The sequence below is a fragment of the Pongo abelii genome, chromosome 2 (assembly GCF_028885655.2).
Source record: "Pongo abelii isolate AG06213 chromosome 2, NHGRI_mPonAbe1-v2.0_pri, whole genome shotgun sequence".
Classification (NCBI taxonomy): Eukaryota; Metazoa; Chordata; class Mammalia; order Primates; family Hominidae; genus Pongo; species Pongo abelii.
Window position 1 is genome coordinate 189,204,712 of NC_085928.1, and position 27,261 is coordinate 189,231,972.

Below are 27,261 nucleotides of genomic sequence, written 5' to 3' on the forward strand. Positions count from 1 at the left end.
GTTTCAGGAGATGTGTTACAAGGCTTATCTAGCTATTCGACAGCATGCCAATCTCTTCATAAATCTTTTCTCAATGATGCTTGGCTCTGGAATGCCAGAACTACAATCTTTTGATGACATTGCATACATTCGAAAGACCCTAGCCTTAGATAAAACTGAGCAAGAGGCTTTGGAGTATTTCATGAAACAAATGAATGATGCACATCATGGTGGCTGGACAACAAAAATGGATTGGATCTTCCACACAATTAAACAGCATGCATTGAACTGAAAAGATAACTGAGAAAATGAAAGCTCACTCTCTGGATTCCACATTGCACTGTTAATAATTGTCAGCAGGCAAAGACCGATTGCATAGGGATTGCACAATCCATGAACAGCATTAGAATTTACAGCAAGAACAGAAATAAAATACTATATAATTTAAATAATGTAAACGCAAACAGGGTTTGATAGCACTTAAACTAGTTCATTTCAAAATTAAGCTTTAGAATAATGCGCAATTTCATGTTATGCCTTAAGTCCAAAAAGGTAAACTTTGAAGATTGTTTGTATCTTTTTTTAAAAAACAAAACAAAACAAAAATCCCCAAAATATATAGAAATGATGGAGAAGGAAAAAGAATGATGTTTTTTTTTGTCTTGCAAATGTTCTGTTTTGAAATGTGGACACAACAAAGGCTGTTATTGCAGTAGGTGTAAGTAAACTGGAGTTTATGTTAAATTACATTGATTGGAAAAGAATGAAAATTTCTTATTTTTCCATTGCTGTTCAATTTATAGTTTGAAGTGGGTTTTTGACTCCTTGTTTAATGAAGAAAAATGCTTGGGGTGGAAGGGACTCTTGAGATTTCACCAGAGACTTTTTCTTTTTAATAAATCAAACCTTTTGATGATTTGAGGTCTTATCTGCAGTTTTGGAAGCAGTCACAAATGAGACCTGTTATAAGGTGGTATTTTTTTTTTTTCTGGACAGTATTTAAAGGATCTTATTCTTATTTCCCAGGGAAATTCTGGGCTCCCACAAAGTAAAAAAAAAAAAATCATCATAGAAAAAGAATGAGCAGAAATAGTTCTTATTCCAGAATTGTACAGTATTCACCTTAAGTTGATTTTTTTTCTCCTTTTGCAATTGAACTGAATACATTTTTCATGCATGTTTTCCAGAAAATAGAAGTATTAATGTTATTAAAAAGATTATTTTTTTTATTAAAGGCTATTTATATTATAGAAACTATCATTAATATATATTCTTTATTTACATGATCTGTCCCATAGTCATGCATTGTTTTGCACCCCAAATTTTTTATTGTTCGTAGCAGCATGGTCAGCTTTCTTCTTGGTCTATAGATGAGGCTCAGGCACTATCCCATTTATACCAATAACCAGTATATAACTATTTAAGGAAAACATAAAAACTTCATCTTCTTTCCTTTTATTTCTTATGTGAATCCCCCGTCTTCCATTCTCTTTTATAATTGAGAATGCCTCAATCATATGAAATTAGTTACCAGAATTAACACAATTTAGACTATCTTCCTGATTCCTTAAACCCCTTTACTGAAGTATACTCATGAACAATACTTTAAAATATGGGGGAATAGAAACCATGAACTTTTTACCTTTTTAAACTATTTATCCATATCTCCAAAGTAGGACATTAAACCGTTTTAAGATCATGTCTCATTCCCAAGTAGTCAGAGCTCACTCTCCAACTTTATTAAATACTATTTGAGCACAGAACACATTCTTAAACATTTTGAAAAACATTAACCCAAGATTTAGAGGCTACTGCTAGTCATCATTCTAGAATCTGATATTTTACTCTGTATTTCAAATGAATGATTAATGTCCTAGGAAATTAGCTTTAGCAGATGTCCAGGTGCCACATCAAAAAAGTGCAATAATTATTGACAGTTTTTTAGATTAGGCATATTATTGGAAAACAACTTTATAAAGAGTAAACATTGTATACTCTAGTAAAACAGCATCACTTTAAAAATATTCATTTATGAAATCTGTTACCTATAGTTGAAGTCTTGAGTAGTGAACAAGGGACTCTAATACCAATACTCTTAATATCTGGCTATTTTAGATCCCTTAAAGGGCATAATTATTGGAAATTTAGGTATTTCACTAAAGCATGTATATAATATTGCCAACAAGAAAAATAAATTTGAAGATTAAGGGAACTTACTTCTGCAAACTGTCTTGCAATAGTTAAGCAGAATTTAAACTCTGTTTTAAGCAGGAAACCAGAAAGATTATTTTGCAGTTATAGAAGATTTCATAACTTATTAAAACTTACTAACATTTTGTGTTGTTTAGATATAGGCAGTTGATACATACTAACATCCCAGCCTTTTCAATATCAGGGTTAAATTATAGGAAAACTCAGTAAAATGGTACAAATCTGAAACTTTGATGGTAGAAACTGAAGATTTAACAGAGAACTGTGTTTTACCCGAGTGCCAAAAATGCTGTGAGCCTCCTTGCACAAAATTTATACCACTTTTGCATTTTTATCTATCAGTCCAGATAATTGTCTTCCCTCCTTCTCCCAGGACCTCTCCACCATTAAAATGCACAAACCACATGGCCGATTTCATCATTTACATTTATTTTCAGAAGTTACTACAACCAAATTAATTCTATTAGAAGAAATGTAGGCAAATTCTATAAAGACTATAGATTGTGACCTAAGAAAGAAATGAGGCAAAGAACCAAACATTGAATTAAATGCTACATGGGTGACTAAGATCTGTTCCAAGTCAGCGATAATATAGCCACTTCTGGGTACTTCAGTATCAGAGATCAGTTCTCATGGTTTAGACAGTTCCTATCTATAGCTGACTATCCACGTCCTTGAATATGGTGTAACTGACTATTGGCTCTACAGTTTTATTGGGCCACTTAAGAAATATTTCCTTGAATAATTATTTTGAGAAAAAGTCTAAAGAAAATAATAAAAATAATTTTAAGCACACTGTAGTAAGAAATGACTGTTCGAAAATTATGCTTTCACTTTCTACCATATTCTCAGCTATACAAAACCATTTATTTTGAAGATTTTTAGACTACTGTTAATTTGAAATCTGTTACTCTTATTGTGAAATTTGTTTTTTTAAAAAAGATGTTTCTAATTGGATTTTTAAAAGAAGAATGGAATTTGGTTGCTATTTTACAATAGAACCTAAGCTTTTTGTGGTTCTTAGTGTCCTATGTAAAACTTAGTGTCAAAGTAATCAACTTTGAGATTTTCCCTTCTATTCTGCTTTATATTAAAAGCCCATTAGAAAATGGGAACCTGGTGAATATATAATGAATTGTAAAATATTTTAATGTGTAACTTTTTCAACTGTGAAACTGACTATTGATTTTTTGATGAAAACAGCTGCTGATAAAGTATTTTGTGTAAAGTGTAGTTCTTATTAATCAGGAAAATGATGACTTGATTAGACTGTATATGCCCTCTTGGATTTTATTTTAAATGGATTGGTGACTTTCACATAGGTAAAACACAGTCCATCTGTATTCTTTTTTCCATCAAAAATCGAGTGATTTGGAATTATAAAAAAAATTGTGAGCAGCCTATTTGAAAGGCATCATGGAAATTTCACAGCACATAACATGGATTTGTTTTTTTCTTAATGATGTAAATCCATTTAATTCATATTTTGATCAATAGCCCATGCTTGCCAACTCTGAAGAAATTTAATTTCCAGCAGTATTTTAAAGCTAGCCTGTTAACTTTTTCTGAATATTTAAAGTTCCTCTTTTTTCTATGTCTGCACAAACTGCAGACCTGGGCTGGACCCACATACTCAGAGTCCACCTTAAGAAATTATTTTGATGTCCAAGACATCACTAAAATATTTAAGTTTAAAGATAATATGTGGTGTTAATAGATTGTGGTGCTTTTACTATTTAAAGACAACTTTCATACTTCAGATGTTTTTGAGAAGAGGGGAATGTGAGGGGAGGGGGAAGAACAGGGAGGAGTTGTTTGAATGAATTACATTCTTTATATCCATCCTGCTCATTTGGGGCATGTCTTTAAGAGAAGGCTGAAAGTTGTGAGAGCATATTGTATACCGTAAGAGAATCAACTCTTCATCATGGATGGGATTGTGAAGGCTGAACTGTAAAATTCAGCATTGACAGCATCCTCAATTAATAATTCTTGGTGACAGAATAATACAGCTGGGCTGTTTTATAAAATATAAACAATACCATTTTTAATTATTACATTAAAACTGTAAATATATCTATGTGCCATGGCCTGGGAAGCCTGTTTTCTTTTTTCATAAAAATTATTTTTACTGTATGAAAAGATTATGGGGTTTAGCTCAAAATATCTGTGGTCCTGATAAAATTGGATTGGTAACTCTACCTCAGAAGGAAAATGGGAAAAAAAATAGATGAGTCACAATTCAATACTTCAAGCTCAGAAACTGTGCAGATCACTGAATTTTAGATTTATAAAGTCAGAGTTGGCATGCCTTGTTTTTAATGATATGGAAGACCTTAAGAAAAAAACTTGGCTGAAGTTTAATCGTTGGTCCAGCCATTTGAAAAAGGGAATAGTTCGAGGAGGTTCCCGAATTCGGCATTTGAAATTCATTTTGTTCTCTCTTCTTCATTATTAGTGCATTTGGTGTGTGTATACTTGCATACAATTCTGTTTGTGTACACACTGCTTGCTTAGCCCTAGTCAAGAGGCATCTTTTATAAAAGGTGTAAAGAAATCAAGGTTCTAAAATTCGGAAGAGTTTAGAATTTATTAGGAGTTTCCCAAGTTGGGATGTTAGTCTTTAAATAAACTTCATTCACCTATTCCACTTAAGGTTTTGCACCTCCTTTTTATTAGTGCAGCGCCATTTCTTCTGCTTGATTTTAGGTATGTTAATATTCTAGCCTTGCTAGTTAGCATAAAGTGACAGGTGTGAGCCATGAGGAAATTTTCTGACTTAATTTTTACACAACTACATATAAGAGTTTTAGTGGAGAAAAAAATTAGTCCCTTGTGCATATATAGTAGTTAGGTAAATGATTTTTCTAACAACAGTATACTCCATTCCTCATGTAGGTAAGTACAGAAAAGGTTTTTAAATGTATTTTGTTAGCCAGTTAAAGTCTGTGAATCTTATCTGCAACCTTATTTAATCTGTCACTACAATAATTTTGTGGTTATGCTAAGAACCATGTATACTTTTAGGTATTCTTATTTTTGCCAATTTTTCTAGGTTAGCAAGGAGGCAGAAAACCTTCATTGTTTCATATTAAAATATAATTAGACAAAACTTAATTCTAGGATGAATTTCCAAAATCATTATTTATTTCATTTTTATTTCATTTTGTTTTTATTTCATTTTTAAAAGTACCTTGTTCAATTTAATTTATGTTCCTAAGAGTGGTTGGAGAACTTGGCCTTCATCTGATTTCAAAAATGTTTTGAGTTTCAAATGAAGTTAATGGTTTCAGTGTGATTCAGTCCTCAGACCTAATTGGGTTGAATAAAATCTAAAAGAATATACCCTTTTGGAGCATAACATTTTAATACCTTGGGGAATGTGGCACTACCAAAAGAAGACTACTAACACATCAGATGTTCACCTGGAAGCTTTAACAAGAAATTCGAACCACCCTTTTGGCCCCATTAATTGTAGCAAGCTTATTTCTCTATATTTTGTCATTCAGTGAATTGAAGTCCTGTGGTATACTGCATTCATTAGAAGAAAAACGTTTTTAATGTCCTTTTAATGATGGCCCAGAAAGCATTTGACACAGCAAGATGCATGTGTTATTATATTGAGACTACAGAATAATAACAGTATCACTAAATTTAAGACCTCTTCCCAGTCTTGCTGTTCCTAGCAAGAAGTTTGGCCTGTGACTGCACTTACTGTTTATGCTCATCAGAAACTGTCAATGTCTGCTTTTCTTTAACTCTGCAGTCTGTAACATCACGCTGTTTATTAAAAAAAAAGAAAAATTACTTTGACTTGTGTCCAAACAATCCTTAGTGTACTACATAAGCAAAAAACTGTGATAATTCTCTTTTGCCATTCCTTTTGAAAAGCAAGCCAGTGTTGCTAATAATCAAAATTTAGCTGAATTTTTCTTTTCAGTAATGACTAAGAATACTTGACTGAAAATCTGAAACTATTATACCTTAAAAGCCAATTTTTCTGCCCCAGTAAAGTGATGAATATTAAATGTATGTTTAAATATTTACTTCCTTTAAGCATAAAGAATTATATGCTTGTATTTTAAGAAATATATGTATATACATATATGTGTGAATGTATGTATGTATATGTAATAGGTAAGTGGACTTTTTTCCAAGTCATTTGAAGATCAGAACCTAGAAATGAAGTTAAGGCTAGAAGCAAACTGGTTTTGCTTTCAGTTCTCATAAACATTGCAAAAGGTAAGTGTGGGCTTTTCTTTGACCATTAATGCACATAGGCATTAACAACTTAGTATTTCTGAGCAATTAAGCAAATAATTACTTAAATTTTATTTATTTGCCAAATGGTTTAAATAATTTTGAATTGACTTTGTTCTCCAGGGATAATATCTCTCTTTGCTGGAATGAATCAGGTAGCTCCTATCTAAATGGAAAACTGTGGTAATTGAAACACACACTTTACATTTTAAATTAGCAGTTTTGAATGTGTTAGGGAAAAAAAAATCCCAACAATTGCATATTGTTTGTTAGGTAGAAGTCAAATTTACAAAGAAATGGAATAGAGATGTGCCCTTAAGAAAAGTATAGAATCTCAATTTGCAGAATGATTTAAAATGTGCATGCATATAAAATGTTCATGTGTACATATATATTTTATTACAGAGAAGTCTTTGGTATACAAAATAGTTTACCACAACCTTTGAAACAGCAGGTTGTGGGCCTTAAATGCATATCACATTTAGCCAAGAGAACTGGGGTGGGGGCAGGGAAAATGAACTGCAGCTCCCTATCCCTAGCCTCTATACCAGCTGTCCAGTGAAAAGTACCAAGACTCACTGAATGTTATAACCTAGCAGATTTTTAAATAAATGATCTAACATTTTTGAGCACCCCAATAGATGCTAGAAGCTAAGCTAAAGTGTTTCACATGCCCTACTTCGCTTATTCCATAATATAACTGCGTGAAAGAACAGGTTATCCCCATTTTATAGATGAGAAAAGAGAGGTTTAGACAGGTTAGCTTATTTGCCCAAAGTTGTAATTATGGCCTACAAAGTCAAATAAATCCTATTCTGAGACACATGTTCTTTCCAGCATTGCACACTAGAAAGGAAAACAAGATTATTCATTACTGATCAAGTCAATATTGCTGTATTCAGCTAATTTAGTAATATGTGTCTTGAAATTAATTGCTAAAAGGGATTAAACTTAGAATCAGTTTTTTGTTTGATTACATCTACATACAAAAGGAGCTTCAAATGTCTCATTCTACTGTCCATAATTTAAGATTTTTGAGTATAATAAAATTTTAAAGATACTTGGAGGCACTTTGGAAAATCAGACCAAAATCTCTTTTCCAGTCATAGATTCGGCTTAATCTGGAAAGCATTTGTTGAGAGCCTTATGACATCATTTAATAACCACGGTTGATTCATTAATTAAAGTACAGACAATTGTTGACTATCCATGTGGGACTTTTCTATTAGGTTGATGCAAAAATAATTGCGGTTTTTCGCCATTAAAAGTTAACAGCGAAAACTGGAATTACTTTTGCACCAGCCTAATACGATGTGGATCATCTGAGATGAATGTTGAAATCCAGTATAGCTTCTTCATATTTCTGGCCCATTTTTCCCACCAGAAAGTGCACAAAGTGAAATGAGCTTACAAAAAGCATAATTAACTAGAAAAATGTTACTGAAAGAAAAATTACATGGTACATGACAAGGCTAAATACTAGTAACTGTAAACTTAGTGAATTTTCTAGGCAGCAGCTTTCCTCTGCTGTCTAGACTGAAAAAGAACAAACTAAGGCCAGGCGCAGTGGCTCACGCCTGTAATCCCAGCACTTTGGGAGGCCGAGGTGGGCAAATCACCTGAGGTCAGGAGTTCAAGACCAGCCTGACCAACATGGTGAAACCCTGTCTACACTAAAAATACAAAAATTAGCTGGGCGTGGTGGTGCACACCTGTAATCCCAGCTACTTAGGAAGCTGAAGCAGGAGAACTGCTTGAACCCAGGAGGCAGAGGTCGCAGTGAGCCAAGATCATGCCACTGTGCTCCAGCCTGGGCAACAAAAGCAAAACTCCATCTCAAAAAGGAAAAGAAAGAAAAGACTATAATAAATATGTTAGGTCCATGTTTTCTTAAGTTTTCTACCAGATTTTTATCTTCGTATAGTGAACGAACTGTTAAGAACTTTTTTATGAGAAATATTTTAGTATGACTATATTGCATAGAGTTAGGCTGATGGTTCAGTGTTCAGTAGGTTAGATACCCTCATTGTTTATTTCCATATTGACTGATTCTAGCTACAGCTGAAATTAGGCAAAGAATATCTTGAACTCATTTTGCTATACAGGAAAAAAAAAAAAGTGCTTCCTTAGCTCATTTGGAAAGAGATTGGGATTAGAAAAGATGGTGAATTTGTACGTATTTATAGAAATAAATAGAATACAAAATGAGGCTTTTAAATTTTTTCCCACATGAAAATATGATACTTTAATTATTACCTTTTACATTGTTAGTTTGCAGACAGGCATAATTAGGTCCTCAGCTGCAGAAATCACAGACATCTGAAGGCCAGCACTTTAATTTGGCCACCGTCTTAAGATTTCTCTGCTCATTCCTTTGCTCCTCCTCATACTGCACAGTTTGAACTGATGCTGTTCTATATAAGGTACTTTTCCACCTACCTCATCTCTGACTACAGTGCTATATTTTTCACACAGTAAGGACAGGTGTTGTGTTAATCTCACCATGCCAACAATCAGGGCACCACCTAGCAGAGTCAGTGAAGGCCAAAATAAACAGTGGAAGATAGCCATTTGGTCATACTTTTTTATAAGAATGACATCTTCAGATTGGCTGGCTGGACTGTAGAAGCATGAAAAGGGGGTTCCATTTTTGTGATCGAAGAATTCTTTTATGTCCAGAGCACTGTTGAGCAAATCATTTCTATCTTGGTGGCACTTAGGTGTGTAAAAGCACTAGGAATATGGAAGAGGGAAAAAGATAAAGGCACTGTCACCAATACCAAATACTTAACAGTTTTTAATTATGAAATAGCTTCAGGCTGAAGTTATTAGTGGGCAGTTTCAATCTTAGAAGGTGGTAAAATATTACATAGCTCATGGGAAAGGGTTGATTGGAGGACCACAGTGAAATGGCCATTTCCAGTCATTAAGCAAGGATGTGGAAGAGAATTCTTAGTTTATATGACATTGCAGGAGAGTCAGTGACCAACTTCATAAGGAATATGACTCCTCCCTACATGCAGGTTCTTGGACTCTTGGACAGTATGAATCCGTTTGTCCATTGAACAAAAATGTATTGAGCCTTACTATGAGCTTTCAACGCCTAGTAATGCCTCTGTTGTCTCTGTCTTGATCTCCTGTAGCAAAATATTACCCTGAAGAAAAGCACGTTGAGGCTTTTGCTCTAGACTCACAGAGAGGGAGCCCCACCTGGACTTTGGTTCCTGGGAGACAGAACCAGTGGAGAAGGGAGCTCTGTCAGCTGGTGACTTTTTTCAAAAACGCTTCAGGTTTATTACCATATCCTTTAGGAACTTGAGGTACTGTGCTAAAGGCCTACAAAATGTTTGAAATCTTAAAAATCACTGCATCCAAAATAGAAAACAAAAGTCATCAGATTGAAATTGATGCTTAAAGACAATAAAGTGTAACATGTCAACTAATCTAACACAACTCAACTTTTATAGTTAGGTATAAATATAAATTTTAAATCATATGAAAGACTATACTTTCAGGGATTTCTATAATTCGTTAAATCATATGAACCCATTGTATAACTTATTAAAATAAAAATAATCTTTACATTTATTTGATAAGAAAAATTACTCGCTTGATTCAAGGGAGACTGTGAGTACACTGTAGCATATTTTATATGGCGGGGAGTGGAATCTCCAAAAGAAAGACTCCCCACAAATGACTACTCATTGGCTCAGCCTATAAATTCCAGACACCAAGTTGTGAAATTGGAATGATTTCTCTCCTTTCTATATACCCCATTTCTCCACCAAGAAGAAAGCTTCATTTATCCTGATTTGATCGCTATAAAAATGTTCACTCCAAAAAAATAGATTTATCCCTAAAGACAGCCCTGGGTTATTTATGTACCCTGCTAGGGACAGTCTGGCAGGGAAGGGTTGCTGTCATAAGAACTCTTTAAACTTTACAATACCTTGGGATTTATCTGGACAGCCTCTTCATTATAATGTAGGAGAGCTTTCTGACCTGAATGGGTGAGGTTCACAAACACCCGAAGACACGGGTACTTCCCCTGACCGCGGCAGTGCACACCACAGGTGAAGGCACAGTCCAGCCAGTCGTCCATGATATCTGTGAGGATGGCAGTGCAGGTCGATTCTTCTCTCCGAATGCTTCAATTTGAAAAAAAATAAATGTTCTTCACTTACTAGAAAATTTCGTTCTACATTTTGGTGCGGTTATGAGCTTATGTACACAATGCCCAAGGCATTTGTGTACAACGCATTTGTGTATTTTGAGGTGGCGCAGGATCCTTACAGCAGGCACATAATCAGGGAGCATGGAAGACACAGTCGGGGTAAAGAGCCGCAAAGTGCCAAGTTCCACCTCACTTCTGATGACCCTACTGGCATATTTCTCACTACACCAATGGTTTTCAAACTTCAGAATCACCTGTGAGTTTGTTAGAATGAAGAATTTGTTAAACTGTGGATTCCAGGGCTTCAGTCCAGAGATTCTGGTTTGGTAGTTCTGACTTGAGGCCCAGGAATCTTTATATTTAATCGTATTTAAGATGCAGGTATTTGGAGAACCACAGTGTAAACAGTGTTAGCATTACCATAATACTGTAACCACCAAGATTCACACTCACTCAGGAATTTCATCACCTCTCATGCTTCATCATCTCAAGATGCACTGGCTTGTCCTGATGAAAATGTGCCTTTGGAAGGAGTCTAACTACACGGCCGTTGGTCAACATAGCCTACACAATTTCTGGCAACAAAGTACAATTCCACATACCCACTACTTCCAAAGAGGCAAGTGCAAATCATACATGGAATCTCTCAGTAGAATACTGACCATATTTTTGCTATCAGTTAAGTTCCTAGAGGTCAAGAGCTATATCCAATTCATCTGTATGTTCCTCAAAGCATGAAACAGAATGTTTCTCACTGAGTAGATGTTTAATAAGTGCTGTACTGGATTAATTTTTTTTTCGGGGGGGGGGGGGATGGAGTTTCACTCTTGTTGCCCAGGCTGGAGTGGCGTGATCTCGGCTCACTGCAACCTCCGCCTTCTGGTTTCAAGCGATTCTCCTGCCTCAGCCTCCTGAGTAGCTGGGATTACAGGTGCACACCATCACGTCCAACTAATTTTTTGTATTTTTAGTAAAGATGGGGTTTCACCACACTGGCCAGGCTGGTCTTGAACTCCTGACCTCGTGATCTTCCCACCTTGGCCTCCCAAAGTGCTGGGATTACAGGCGTGAGCCACCGCTCCTGGACTGAATTAAATTTTACTTGGAAAATTTCTTGAGAATTTTCACATGTAATACATATGCAAAACATCCCAGGTGCTATGAGAAGGGACAGAAAAAATTCCTGCCATGAAGACCTTGTGGTGATGTTGAAGAGAAAGGACATGTGTATATGTATGAAATAATTTGAAAACAAGTCCAAGACAAAGTAAACAAGGGGAAGAGGAAATGCTTTGATTGAATATATAAGACCAGCTCTTCATATACCCTTACACTCACATGTAGGTGGACCCCTGTGTTTACTTACTGGTTCCTTAAACATAGTAAGTTAGATTAGCAAGCTCTAAAGTCAGAATGTTTGAAAAGCACGGCCAGGCACAGTGGCTCATGCCTGTAATCCCAGCACTTTGGGAGGCCAAGGCGGGCAGATCACCTGAGGCCAGGAGTTTGAGACCAGCCTGGCCAACATGACAAAACCACGTCTTCACTGAAAATACAAAAATTAGCTGGGCGTGGTGGTGGGCGCCTGTAATCCCAGCTACACGGGAAGCTGAGGCAGGAGAATTGCTTAATCCCAGGAGGCAGAGGTTGCAGTGAGCCAAGATTGTGCCACTGCACTCCAGCCTGGGCAACAGAGCCAGACTCTGTCCCCCGCCAAAAAAAGTAAGAATGTTCGAAAAGCAATATTTAGCTAAATTCATAATGCACTCTCATTAATCTCTTTGACCAAAATAATCATTTTCCCTTATTAATATGACAAACTTGAGACACACTGTGCAGTTTAACATGGCCTCAAGGTCTGGGGTATAAAAATCACTAGATGTGGCCTAAGAAAAAATATTGGGCAAGTGAAAATACAAAAGAGGAAAATAATATTCTTTCATAGATTTAGCACTGGCCTGCTTTTTCACTAAATTAATTTATATACTTCTTTTAACTAGGCATCTTGAAATAATAATTTAGAGTTACTTTTTTATCTGTTAGAACTTAAGCTCTCTAAATCTTGACCAAGTACTGAACTGAGGATGATTTGAATTTTCCTTGAAGATTTTAGAAAGCTTCAAAATAGAGTGGGATATTCTGTCCCATGCACAAGGCCCCGGTCAGAGCCTTTCAGGTGGAACCAGGGATGTATTTAAGGCTAAAAAATAAGCATGTTCCTTCAATAGCATCGGGTGTGTATTTGGCTATAGCTGTGACAAAATCCATCATCTGATCGAGAGATGAGAGGTTGAGGGAGTGGGGATAGGTATGAACTACCCAGGCCTTCTTAACTACCACCCTTTATGGAGCAAAACTACTCTCTGAGATGGCACAAGATGTAAGGCAAGACAGAGATGAGAACTCACCACTCTTAGGCATTCACTTAATTAATTTAACCAAATAATTTCCAGGAATGCTTAGAAAAGTAAAACTTAATTATGAGCAACAGTTTGGTACCAGCTTGCAGAAGGTACCCTCAAGCCATCTCCCAAATATGTCACATTTTTAAAAATAATCTGATCTGCCTGTGCACACACATGCACATTTACTCAACATTCCCATACATTCAAACATTCAATCACATTACATAGACATGTAATGCATATACATATATAAGATGAGGGGAAAAAGAGTACATGAAAAAGAGGAAAAAAAGACAGAATGAAGTCAGAAGTGAGGTACAGCCAAGACAAGAGAATCGCTTGAGCCTAGCAGTTTGAGACTAGCCTGGACAACATAGTGAGATCCCACCTCTTAAAAAAAAAAGTGAGGTACAAACATGTAACCTGCAGACCATAAGATCCCTTGTAGTTATGAGAACTGAGCTACAAATTTGCCTCTGGGCTTCCTAGCAGCCAAAGCAATGAAGAAAACACAACCAGATACAAGACTCCTGGCATCCATTAAATGAAAGTAAGCTGGTTGATCAGGAGCAGCACAGCTTCTCCTGGTGCTAATACCAGAGAGAAGCTTCTTCTGGAATTCTTCCAACAGTGGCACTGTGTGCTGTAGTAAATGGTGACCTCTACATCTTTCCCCTAACAACGGTAACCTAGGAATGGCAGGAGATGAATCATAAATAACAGAAGTAGGCCACTCTCTTCCTTTTTTATGACCCCTTTCCCTCACTGAACTCCTAGGCCTTCCTCTTCCACTCCCCCTGGGCCTCCTGTTGCTCTTTGGCTGTCCAAAAAAAAAAGGGCTGTCCAAAAATAAAGCAATGTCCAAAAAGCACCCCTTGCCTTCCTTTTACCCTGAACTGACCTGGCCCCAGAGTACCACATGTTGTGTGGGCCATCCTACAAAATTAAATAGCTCCTCCCCTTCCCTAATCAGAACCCCCATTCCCCTCATTTCAGCAAACATCATTTAGGTATTAAGAAGCAAGTCTTATGTCAGAATGACAGGCATATTATTTACCGGCTATATGAACTTGGGCAAGTTACTTGGCCTTTCTGAGCCTCAGCTTTCTCATTTACAAAATGAAAACAAAAATAATAACACTTCCATCATGGGCTGCTGTAGGTTTAAGTAGGATAAAATATAGTATGTATTGAGCATACAGCATATACTTAATAAGTAGCAACTAAAGTTGACCCTTGAACAATTCAGGGGTTAGGGATGCCAACACCACACCCCCAAACCTGCAGTCAAAACTCTGCATAGAACTTTTGACTCCTCAAAAACAACTACTGGTCAGGCATGGTGGCTCATGCCTATAATTCCAGCACTTTGGGAGGCCAAAGTAGAAGGATGACTTGAGCCTAGGAGTTCACAACCATCCTGGGCAACATAGGAGGATCCCATCTCTACCAATAATTTAAAAATTAGCCAAGTGTGGTAGCAAACACCTGTGGTCCCAGCTACTTGGGAGGCTAAGGCAGGAGGATCACCTGAGCCCAGGAGGTCAAGGCTGCAGTGAGCCATGATTGAACCACTGCACTTCAGCCTGGGTGACAGAGTGACACCCTGCTTCAAAAAAAAAAAAAAAACTTAACTACTAATAGCCTACTGTTGACTGGAAGCCTTACCAATAAACAATTGATTAAGACATATTTTGTATGTTTATATGTATTATAAGCTAGAAGAGCCAGGCACAGTAGCTCATGCCTGTAATCCCACTGACTCAGGAAGCTGAGGTGGGAAGACTGCTTGAGCCCAGGAGTTCAAGACTACAATGAGCTATGATCATACCACTACACTCCAGCGTGACAGAGCAGGACCCCTTCTCTTTTTTTTTTTGAGACGGAGTCTTGCTCAGTTGCCCAGGCTGGAGTGCAATGGCACAATCTCGGCTCACTGCAAGCTCCGCCTCCTGGGTTCACGCCATTCTCCTGCCTCAGCCTCCCGAGTAGCTGGGACTACAGGGGCCCGCCACTGCGCCTGGCTAATTTTTTTTGTATTTTTAGTAGAGACAGGGTTTCACCGTGTTAGCCAGGATGGTCTCGATCTCCTGACCTCGTGATCCGCCCATCTCGGCCTCCCAAAGTGCTGGGATTACAGGCGTGAGCCACTGTGCCTGGCCCAACCCCTTCTCTTAAAAAAATAAATAAATAAGCTAGAGAAAAGAAAACGTTATTAAGAAAATCACGGCCAGGCATGGTGGCTCACGCCTGTAATCTCAGCACTTTGGGAGGCCAAGTCGGGCAGATCACAAGGTCAGGAGTTCGAGAACAGCCTGGGGCCAACATGGTGAAACCCCATCTCTACTAAAAATACAAAAATTAGTGGGCATCGTGGCAGGCGCCTGTAATCCCAGCTACTCAGGAGGCTGAGGCAGGAGAATTGCTTGAATTCGGGAGGCAGAGGTTGCAGTGAGCCAAGATCGCGGCACTGCACTCCAGCCTGGCGACAGAGCAAGACTCCGTCTCAGAAAAAAGAAAAGAAAAGAAAATCATAAGGAAGAACAAGATCATGTCATTTGCGGGGACATGGATGAAATGAAGCTGGAAGCCGTTATCCTCAGCAAACTAATGCAGAAACAGAAAACCGAACACTGAATGTTCTCACTTATAAATGAGAGCTGAATGATGAGAACACAGGACACCTGGGGGGAGCAACACACACTGGGGCCTCTCAGTAGGGTAGGGGGAGGGAGAGCATCAGGAAGAATAGCTAATGCATGCTGGGCTTAATACCCAGGTGATGGGTTGATCTGTGCTGCAAACCACCATGGCACACGTTTACCTTTGTAACAAACCTGCACATTCTGTGCATGTACCCCAGAACTTAAAATTAAAATTGAAGAAAAAAAATCATAAGGAAGAGAAAACATGTTTACTATTTACTAAATGGAAGTGGATCATCATAAAGGTCCTCTCCCTGTCCTCTTCATGTTGAGTAGGCTGAAGAGGAGGAGAAAGAGGAGGGATTGGTCTTACTGTCTCAGGGGTGGCAGGCACAGAAGAAAATCCATTTATAAGTGGATTCTCGAAGTTCAAACCCATGTTGTTCAAGGGTCAACTGTATCACTACATATATTGAATAAAGAACCTAATTAAAAGAAAAGGAAGGAAACTAATATGTATTGAGCAACTACTATGTGCCAGGTAGACACTGTCAAACTCAAAAAATTCAGACTCAAAAAACTTTTATTGTGCTTGCATACAAGGTTTAACTCTCTCTTGGAATATCAACATTTTAAGGGGAGGATTTATGACCTAAATGAATAAACTATAATTTGTAGATTAGGTGTTTGGAGGTATATATAGATTATGAGATGGGAGGAGGCAGTGCAGGGGAATATCTTTGACCTTCTCGCCACCTCTTCCTCCACACCCAGCTGCCCCCAGCACTGAGAGGGGAAGAGGAATTGTATTTTTCTTTTTCTGGACCATGGCAGAGAGTCACAGATTGAGAAACCAAAGCCAGCCTCTCCTCCCTTACCGTTGTGCCTGGATCTTATCTGAATTGGAAACTCTAGATTTCCTTCCTCTGTTTCTTACCTGAGCATAAAAGGCTTTAGAATGGTTGTTCCGAGCAAGAAGAACATTAGGACTGAGAAGCCCATCGTGGCAAACCCCAGCATCATGGCTCGGTCTTCTCCAGCACTGGACGGCAGGCTCTTGTGCACATCTAGTGGGTCTCCATCACTGTAGTCTCTCTCTCTTCTTCCCTGAGACAGGAAAGGCTGTCCTTTGGGGAAAGGGAGAAGGAGATACTGCAGTGAGCTCATAAAGAAGGGGGAACATTTCCAATCCATGGGGACTGGAGGGATAATCTCATTTGCTGCCCACCTGTGTCTCGTGAGCAGGATGAACGCAACACAATGAAATCCCAGTTCAGAGCTTGGTGAAAAGTCCATCTAAATAAGCTAAAGTGATGTGTAATCAAGTGTTTTTAAAGATATTGTAGCAAACAAGCCTAAGAAATGTTGCCTCATGCAAGTCTGTAGAGATCTGTTTAATCAATGACTAGAGAAGGTTGTATGTAAATAAGTGTTACGAACTTTGTTATCTTTCAGGGATATTGCACGTCCCTCCTGAAAATTTTTTTACATTCTCCTTTGAATTCCACATGGAAAGAATGACTCAAAAAGTTCACATTTGGAATTAACAGCGTCCTGAGCAGGGTTTGACTTGTTCTTTCATATTCACCTGTTGGAAAGGCAGCATATCCACCACCAGAATTTCTGGCCACTGCCCAATCCACTCAGAATTATGAAGTTGTCATGGCTTCTTTGCTCCTCTCACCCTCCTTTTCCTCCTCTCTGGCCACTCATGGTTCTGCATTAAGTGTCCCTTCATTTCTTCTCTCCTCTCTCCACTGTGCCTGCAAACCTGCTCCAGCAAAGGATGAGATACATTCTCGCAGGACAGGGTGTCTGGTGAACAGAAGAGTCCAACACAAAGGTCACAAACGGGTGGGCATCGCGGCATCCAGCCCACAGATGTGTTTTGTTTGGCCTTCTCTGTTGTTTTTGTGTTTTTCGTTTTTTTTTGAGACGGAGCCTCACACTGTTGCCCAGGCTGGGCACAATCTCGGTTCACTGCAACCTCCTCCGCCTCCCAGGTTCAAGCGATTCTCCTGCCTCAGCCTCCCTAGTAGCTGGGATTACAGGCGCCGGCCATCACGCACAGCTAATTTTTGTATTTTAAGTAGAGACGGGGTTTCACCATGTTGGCCATAATGGTCTCGAACGCCTGACCTCATGATCCACCCACCTCAGCCTCCCAAAGTGTTGGGATTACAGGCGTGAGCCACTGCGCCTGGCCCGGTTTATTATTATTTTTTTAATGTGGGATAACTTGTTAAGACCTTAAAAATCATGACATTTCTCATAAAAACGCTGAGTTCTGACTTTGGAAATAATCCCAAGATGCACATCCCTGCAGATGAACAGTGGGCCCAGCAGAGCAGTGGCTGCCCCTGTGGAAGGTGTGTTCTCTAGTTTGCCACAATCCCTCCACTTCCTACGGTGTCACTGATTTGCCGTTCCCTGCTCAGTAGCCATTTGAGTTCCAGAAGTATCTCCATTTTAAGAAGCTTAATGAAATCTTAAGCCAAACAAATGCAGCACTAATGGTAGAAACACAGGCTCCATCAAGCTTCCTAAAAGCTTACTACATTTTAAAGCCAAGCAAAAACCCCATCAAGGAAATTACTGGTTGTTTTTTCCCCAAAAGCATAGTTTATGCCTTATCCCACATCCTTCCCCTTCCCTCTGCCTAGCTCCCTTTTCCCCCAGCAACATCTTTAGGTTCTAAAGCAAGTAAAAGGAATGTCAGACAGTCCAGAATGTTCCAAGAGCCTGTGCCAGGAAGCACCAACCTCAGAAGATGGCAGCACTTCATGGTTAATACTTCTTTGGGACCCGAGTATCTAGTTTAGGAATTTTTAGTTGTCTTTGATATTTTACTCATCCCCTATCATCCTACCACCAGAGAAGGGGCATGGAAAAAAATTTTAATGAAATTTGAACCTGTACTTTTTTTTTTTTTGAGATGGAGTCTCCCTCTGTCACCCAGGCTGGAGTGCAGTGGGGCAATCTCGGCTCACTGCAACCTCCATCTCCCAGGTTCAAGCGATTCTCCTGCCTCGGCCTCCTGAGTAGCTGGGACTACAGGCGCTCACCACCAGGCCCGGCTAATTTTTGTATTTTTAGTAGAGATGGGGTTTCACTGTGTTAGCCAGGATGGTCTCGATCTCCTGATCTCGTGATCCACCCACCTCGGCCTCCCAAACTGCTGGGATTACAGGCGTGAGCCACTCCACCCGGCCACATTTTCTAATTTATCAATAAATATGACAGCTTGATTAAAAGGCAGTTTTAGCCCTAAAGTAGAGTTTGATGGTTTTTGTAGTTTCCAGGACCCAATATCCTGCATTTTCCCTTGTGCTCTAAAGCTGGACTTTAGTTGCTCTGTAGCGTAAGGTATCCCAGAGGTTTATTGTAAGATAGCCTTGGAATCCATGGGTGAAGAGGGTTATAATGAGGTCGCTCTTCTAATGCATTTCTAATACATTCTTTAACATACCCAATTATAATGGTATGTTATAAAAAACTGGCATAACCTGATTCTGATCTAATTTAGGAATAAGACAGACCTGTACTGTCCTAGACAAGACTTTTTATTTATAATTTTTCTGCCCACTTTGTTCCAACGCTTTATGAAAAGTTGACAACTTCATAAGTCACTTGGAAAGAAGTTATTCCATGTGTGGGGAAGGGATAATATAAAATAATCATAAAAAACTAAAACACAGATATGTTTGGCCAGCCGCAGTGGCTCACGCTTGTAATCCCAGCACTTTGGGAAGCCAAGGTGGGCAGATCACCTGAGCTCAGGAGTTTGAGACCAGCCTTACCAACATGGTGAAACCCTGTCTCTACAAAATTTAGCCACGCACAGTGGCATGCGCCTGTAATCCCAGCTTCTCGGGAGGCTGAGGCAGGAAAATCGCTCGAACCCGGGAGGCGGAGGTCGCAGTGAGCCAAGATCACGCCACTGCACTCCAGCGTGGGCGACAGAGTGAGACTCCGTCTCAAAAAAAAAAAAGTAAATAAATAAATTTAAAAAATTTTTTTAAAAGCCCACATAGTAACAGGCTTCTGTTTCAGTGGTATGGTACACTAGACACCCACTCTAACTACAGACAACTAAAACTTCTGGCCAAAGCTTAAAAAGAATTGGAAATACTCAAAAGCCAAAACTATGTGAAAGTAGGAACCCAGAGAGGAAGGTGGACAGAAGTCAAGCTTTAACTTGAGGGCATTTGCAGAACTTGGTGAACTTGAGCTTTTGTTTCACAGTTTATAGGGTCACAGGGACAGGAGACAATGTCCAGGGTCTATCCGAGGTATGTAGTTTAATATACCATCCAACTACAGCTGGGACCCCAAAGGACTTAAAAGTCAGTGTCAAGTTGAACTGGAAATAGCCCCTCTCCCTTCACCCGCACCGCACCACTCCATAGGAAATGGCAAGGAAAATGCCTTTCTCAAACCTTAACACTGACTAAAGGAGGAAAACTACAATCTCCCCTGAAATTTTAGATAATCCTCAAGGTGATCCTCAAGGGAGTTTACAGCCTGAATTCATACTACCTGGGTAATACAAAAATCTCAAGCTAGGAATTTCATGTAGTGTTAAGTAGGTAGTGCCCTCTGCAACCTGGCAAATTTAAATACATATGTAATCTGTAGGCGCACACCTTTAACTTAGGCCTTAAAAGAATTGTATAGGCCAGGCGCAATGGCTCACGCCTGTAATCCCAGCACTTTTGGAGGTCAAGGCAGGTGAATCATGAGGTCAGGAAATCGAGACCATCCTGGCCCACATGGTGAGAAACCCTATCTCTACTAAAAATACAAAAAAAGTAGCTGGGTGTGGTGGCATGTGCCCGTAATTCTAGCTGCTGCAGCAGGAGAATCTTTTGAACAAGGAGTCAGAGGTTGCAGTGAGCCGAGATCGCACCACTGCACTCCAGCCTAGCGACAGAGCGAGACTTGTCTAAAATAAAAAATAAAAAAAAAAAAGACGTATATAAATGTCCAAGGAGTACATGCACTCATTTAAGTCATAAAACACACAACAGCCAGGCATGGTAGTTCACGCCTATAATCCCAGCACTTTCAGAGGCTGAGGCAGGTGGATCACCTGAGGTCAGGAGTTTGAGACGAGCCTGGCCAACATGGCGAAGCCCTGTCTCTATTAAAAATACAAAAATTAGCCAGGTGTAGTGGCGGGCACCTGTAATCCCAGCTACTCGGGAGGCTGAGGTGGGAGAATCATTTGAACCCAGAAGGTGGACGTTGCAGTGAGCTGAGATCGTGCCACTGCACTCCAGTCTGGGCAACAGAGCAAGACTCTATCTCAAAACAAACAAACAAACAAAAAAACAATAAAAAATAAAATAAAAGTCATAAAACACACAGGACATCAAGGCGTTTGAGTGCAAAAAAAATAGACCACAAAATCAGATCCACAAAAAATTTCAGATATTTGCATACAATATAAAATACATATCTGTAACATATTTAAAGAAATAAAGGAAGGATCAAAAATGTCAGAAATCAAGAAAATCTAAAATGTAGAGCTAATATTTAAAAAAGAATTTAGAGAAATCAAAAATAAAATAATTGAAAGTAAAAATTTAATGAACAGACATAACACTCAATTAGATACATCTGAGAAGATAAGTAGTGAACACAGAGCTGGATCTGCAAAAATAGAGTACAATACAGAGAGATTTTTAAATGGAAAATATTAAAGACAGGTTCAGAGACATGAAAGATAGATTAAATAGTGTAACATAATATCTATTCAGAATTCCAGAAGAAGAGAAGAGATGTAAGTCAGAAGCAATATTTTAAAAAGATAGTCAAATCCTAGAACTGATTAAAGACCCAGTTCCCAGACTCCAGAAGCCCATGGAATAAAATAAAGAGGAGCCCACACTTAAACACATCACAGATATATTGCACAGCTACAAAGACAAGAGAAAATCTTAACAGTCGCCAAAGAAAAAGACAAATTAACTTCAAAGTAATGACAATTCGGCAGAGAGCTTACTTCTCCATAACAAGACTAGAAACCATAAGGCAAGAATATTATCAATATACTGAGAAAAAGTAACCACCAAATTCTATGTCTATCAAAAAAATCCTCTCAATAAATAAAGACATTTTAGACAAAGACATTTCAAACACAAAACTGAGTTTGTCCTTGATAGACCCTCACTAAAGGAAAAGGGTCAAGTATTTACCCAAGGCAGAACAAAAAAAATCCAGGTAACAGCTGATATTTAACCAGAAATGAAGAGCAAATACAGAAGTAAACAGGTAAGTAAAGATATTAACTCTAGGCTGGGCACGGTGGCTCACGCCTGTAATCACAACACTTTGGGAGGCCGAGGTGGGCAGATCACCTGATGTCAGGAGTTCGAGACCAGCCTGCCCAACATGGTGAAACCCCATGTCTACTAAAAATACAAAAATTAGCTGGACGTGGTGGCACACACCTGTAATCCCAGCTACTCGGAAGGCTGAAGCAGGAGAATCACTTAAACCCAGGAGGCAGAGGTTGCAGTAAGCCAAGATCACACCACTGCACTCCAGCCTGGGCAACAGAGGAAGACTCCATCTCAAAGAAAAAAAAAGATATTAATTCTATAAAATAATAATAACAGTAATTATCTTATTACTATTATGTCTTGTGGGGTTAAAAGAAAAGATAAATACATGACAAGAGAATATAATTTAGAGGGAGTAACAGTGGTAATTTTTCCATGGGAAAAGATAAAGACATTAAATTCATGTTGAAAAGTTCAAATATGCATGCTAAATAGAAATATCACCTTTCTCTACTCTTTTAGGTGATACTCCAGAAATTCCAAACTAGTAGAGAGACAAAGAATGGAAGGGAAAAAAATCAATCCAAAAGAAGGCAATAAAGAAGAGGGAAAAACTCATGAAAAAGTCAGGACAAATACCACAAAATAACATGATAGAATAATGTTATTGCATCAGTATATCAGTAATTACAATAAAACTAATGGAGTAAATGATCCAGTTAAAAGATAGAGATTAGGGCTGGCTGTGGTGGCTCATGCCTATAGTCCCAACACTTTGGGAAACCAATGTGGGAGAATCACTTGAACCCAGGCGTTCGAGACCAGCCTGGGCAACATAGCAAGACCCTGTCTCTACACAATAAAAATTAAAACACCATCCAGTTGTAGTGGCACACCTATAGTCCTAGCTACTTGGGAGGCTGAGCCTGGAGGATTGCTTGAGCCCAGGTGTTTGAGGCTGCAGTAAGCTGTGATTGTGCCACTGCACTCCAGCCTCGGTGACAGGTGAGACCCTGTCTCTAAAAAAATTTTTTTTCAAATATAAAGATTGTCAGACTAGATTTAAATACATATAGATGGTCCCCCAACTTAAGATGGTTCCACTTGCAATTTTTTTTTACAATTATAAAATGTTTTTATTTCAATTACATAATAACACTTATGTTTTCCTCAAATTTTATTGAGGATTTGGTCTTTTTGCATTCAATTCTGTCTTGTAACAGTAATATGAATCCACATAATTTCATAAAATGTCAACAACATTCATAAGGTACATTCATTTGTGATTTTATATTTTACAATTAAATCTAACTTTACAATTATTTTTTAAATGTTTCTTTATATAGAAAACAGATATTTTCTTCAGGCAGATCAAAACAAGAATTTTCCAATAAGAATATACTGGAACATAACAAATGAAAATATTTATACCAAAATACCAAAAGTGATTCAGCTCTTTAAAATATCCTACTATAGTCTAATTAGTAGTTTGCAAAGAACAAGTAAACTTTTTTTACTGCTCTTTTGAATGATGATTAGAAATTCAAACAAAGAGAAGTAATTTTAAGGTTCAAAAACTTTTTTTTTTTTTTTTTAGAGACAGGGTCTCACTCTGTCTCCCAGGCTAGAGTACAGTGGTGCAATCATAGCTCACTGCAGCCTTGAACTCCTAGCCTCAAGCGATCCTCCAACCTTGGCTTCCCAATGTGCTAGGGTTAGGTTACAGGCATGAAAACATTGTTTTGTGTTTTTTTTTTTAGACAGAGTTTCGCTCTTGTTGTCCAGGCTGGAGTACAATGGCTTGATCTCGGCTGACTGCAATCTCCGCCTCACAGGTTCAAGCGATTCTCCTGCCTCAGCCTCCGGAGTGGCTGGGATTACAGGCGCCCACCACCACGCCCGGCCAATTTTTTGTATTTTTAGTAGAGACAGGGTTTCACCATGTTGGCCAGGCTGGCCTCGAACTCCTGACCTCAGGTGATCCACCCGCCTCGACCTCCCAACGTGCTGAGATTACAGGCGTGAGCCACCACACACGGCCAAAAACATTTAAAAAATGACAGTCCCTGCTCAAATACTGCAGTAGGAAATGTAATTTGACATATATCACTTCCAGAAAAAATCTTTAAACTTTGTATAAAATGAAATTGATACATTATCAGCATGAAGTTAAAATCTCCTACAAAGTAAATTCAGGTATCATCAACAATGAGATCCAAAAGCATTGGTTCAAGATCAAAGACTTATATGAGGTGAAGGCAAATAAAGCCCCTCGTGCTTTCAGACATTTACTTGTTATCCTTAAAATGATTATTGTTCTGAGGTGCAAATCTTTTCAGTGACCTATTTGCTATTTGGTGGTTTATCTCCTTTAAATAAAATACCATACAGGTTATAATGTACATTTTAAAATCAAACATGAAAGTACACATATGTGAACAAGACATTAATTTAAATATCAATTATATTCATAATACAGGAGTCTAAGAATGCTATTTGGTCATTTCAATTAGATGCTGATATATTTGGTCAAGAATATTCACATTCCTATCAGCCTAAGGCAAATGGTAAATGCTTCTATTTTTATTAAGTGGACTATAAACAATATACATTATTGTTTGATACTACTGGATACATGCTCTCAATTAGAACGTACACTGATAACAAATATGTCTTTCTAATCTGGGTGATAACCTCAATGATTACATGGAAATCTACAAGTAACAGTCTATAACTTAAAGCAGTAGATCACCTGGTGATTGGCATACAGTGCATCTCTATGAATTTAGAACATTCTACTTACATTGGCAGTGGAGAGAAAAGAGCCCCTCACACTCAGACTTCCTGTGCACCATGCCTGCCGCCTGCCTCAGCTTAGGACATGGTACAGTCTTCTTTGCTTTTGCCCTTCTTGTTCCCTCCTCTGGTATCTTCTCTGCTTTCTGGATTGAAGTCCCCCGGCTCTCCTCCTGATGCCAACAAGTCATCGTTTTTTAGGCTATTGCTGTCTAAAGCTTTCCTGACGGTCTGACTTGGATGTTCTGACATCCCACACCTCTCTGTACTTTCTGCTTCACAGGCATCACTAATGTCCTGTGAGGGACTTTCATTTTTGGGCAGGGTGCAGCGATCTGCATCTTCGCTCTCTGGTTCTTCATGACTGCTTTAAGTGGCACCATCTATTTTAGCATTATCTTTTGCAACACCTTCATCTAATTCTTCACCACCAGCCCTCGGGCCTGATGATTGAACTGTGACATCCTCAAAATCTAATGTGTCTCTATCAGCTAGTACCTCAGCTGCTGTTTTTACATCATTGCCTTCTTGGTCAAGTTTTCCATCCAACTTAATTTTAGGATTCTCTGGACAATCAACATTTTCACTGCTTTCTGCTGCAATTTTCTGTTTCGGATTTTCAGTCACCTCGTTTTGGGCTTCCATTGGTGACTTTCTGTCAGTAGACTTTAACTGCTCTTCTTCCTTAATTTCACTTAAATCTGTGTTCTGATAAGTTAACTCTTTTTAAACATCTTTAAGGGTTTCTACGGGTACTGGGGATTTTTTCTTCTTGTTTTTCTTGTTCTTGTTCTTTTTCTTCTGCGATGAGTCCAATGCCTCTCCCTGTTGGTCATTCTTTTCTTCATCTGGCTCTTTCATATCTAAGTGAACACTTTGAGTGTCTACTGTACTTGGACCTGTCGCCTCCTGACCCTTGCTCTCAGTTCCTGCTGGAGAACCAGGAACTTATGTCTCGATTGGTTTCTCATCCCTTAATCCTTTTTCTTCACCCTCTTCTTTGTTGTGATCCCTACCTGCTTCTGTACTCTGCACTGGAAACTCCTTGGGCTCAGCTGCTTCCTGGTTGGTGAATTCTTTCTCTAAACTATGCCCTATGCTTGTCTCTAACTCTTGGGGGACTTCTACTATACATCTGTCATCATGATAAACTGTGTCATCACTATGCCCTAAAGCACATGAGGCCACTGTGTCTGCCTGCTCTCCAACCTGAGTCACCGCTGCCTCTCCCACATTCTCTGTGTGGCTCCCACCATCTAAGTCACTCCAAGAGTTGGATGGCTCAAGGGGAGTTCTGGTCCTGTCATCTGGTGCACCCATGACCTCATTTGACTCAACCTGTGCTGTGTTTTCAGGGAGAGCAACTCTCTCAAGAATTTGGCTTTGAACCTGTTCCTCATAGGTAGCACCTGCTAAGGTTCCTAGGAATGGGGCAGTGTCTTCAGAGGATTTCTGGTCCTCGGTATTCTCACCAGCAGGGAATACCTCTATGTCCACACAATCCTTCACTGTGTCCTCTGTGTGTTGTTCTTTCTCAGTATTGCCCAAGATTTCTCTTTTCCCCACATTCGCCACGATTTCATTTTTCACCTCCACTTCATTGGCTTTCCTAGGGTCCCATCCCCTGTTGACTTGAGGGCATTTAACTTTTCTTTCGTCATCTTGATAGGATCTTGGTATCCAACATTACTGACAGTGTCGGAAGTCTCTCCATTGGTAGCTATTTCTGAATTTAGGATTATTCCATGTTTCTCGAGCATTTCCTCTCTTTGCTTCAGGGCCTCCTTGACTTCAGCAAACTGAAATTGCAGTATACTGTGGGCGTGTTTTTCCCTTCCAAATTCTTTGTTTTCCTCTTCGTACTGCAGCCTAGCTTCAGCCAGCTGTTCTTCAAGCTCCAGCAACATATCTTTCAGGGTATCAACTTGATAAATGAAGTTTGTCTTTTCATTGTCTAGCTGAGCATTGGAAAACATAGCCTTCTTTTATTTCTCTTCAACTTCTGCTAGAGAGTCCTTGATTTCCCTGATGGACGCCTGGGTGTCAGTGGAGATAGAGGTGTCTCCGCTGCCTCTCCGAGTGGAAGTCCCACCCAGAAACGCCAGCGTGGCTGCAGACAGGCCCGGCACGTTACGAGACCCCTTCTCAGTAAAATATTTTTCTGGTCTCTCTTCTACCTCCTTCTGCTGCCGCTCCAGCTCCTTCATGGGGATCTCACGAGCCTCCGCGCGGGCGCCCGTTTTGCGGCCAGCCGGGCCTCCGCCAGCCTCTGCGCTTCCGGGCTCAAACAGCAGATCTCCCGGCTCTGCGCGGCCGCGGGGCTGGTCATCCTGCTGGGCTGGGCCCGCTCCACCCGGCGGGAAACGCTCGGGGACCGCGCCGGGAGCCCCCCACGGGCCGGGCCAGGGGGCGCGCGCTCGGTCCGCGGAGACGGAGACACTCGCCGCGAAGTACACACTTGCGCTTCCGGGGCCAGGAGCCAGCCCGCCCGGGAGCGGCTTGGG

General features: G+C 39.4%; 2 protein-coding genes and 1 pseudogene across 3 annotated transcripts in view; 1 reads left to right on the forward strand and 2 right to left on the reverse strand.

Annotated features, from left to right (window-relative positions):
- Nucleotides 1-5,997, forward strand: part of PIK3CA (phosphatidylinositol-4,5-bisphosphate 3-kinase catalytic subunit alpha) — a 91,252-nt gene extending 85,255 nt beyond the window's left edge. For both annotated transcript variants that reach the window (XM_024244864.3, XM_054553024.1), the window contains one exon: nt 1-5,997. In XM_024244864.3, coding sequence (XP_024100632.1) covers nt 1-271 — 271 coding nt within the window. In that variant the 3' untranslated portion in view covers nt 272-5,997.
- Nucleotides 924-17,251, reverse strand: KCNMB3 (potassium calcium-activated channel subfamily M regulatory beta subunit 3). The gene is given in 5 exon segments (XM_054553025.1): nt 924-9,183; nt 10,400-10,598; nt 16,612-16,767; nt 16,769-16,801; nt 16,903-17,251. Coding segments are annotated over 5 exon segments (855 nt in total). The 5' UTR covers nt 16,971-17,251; the 3' UTR covers nt 924-8,784.
- Nucleotides 16,688-27,261, reverse strand: LOC100454149 (leucine-rich repeat flightless-interacting protein 1-like; annotated as a pseudogene).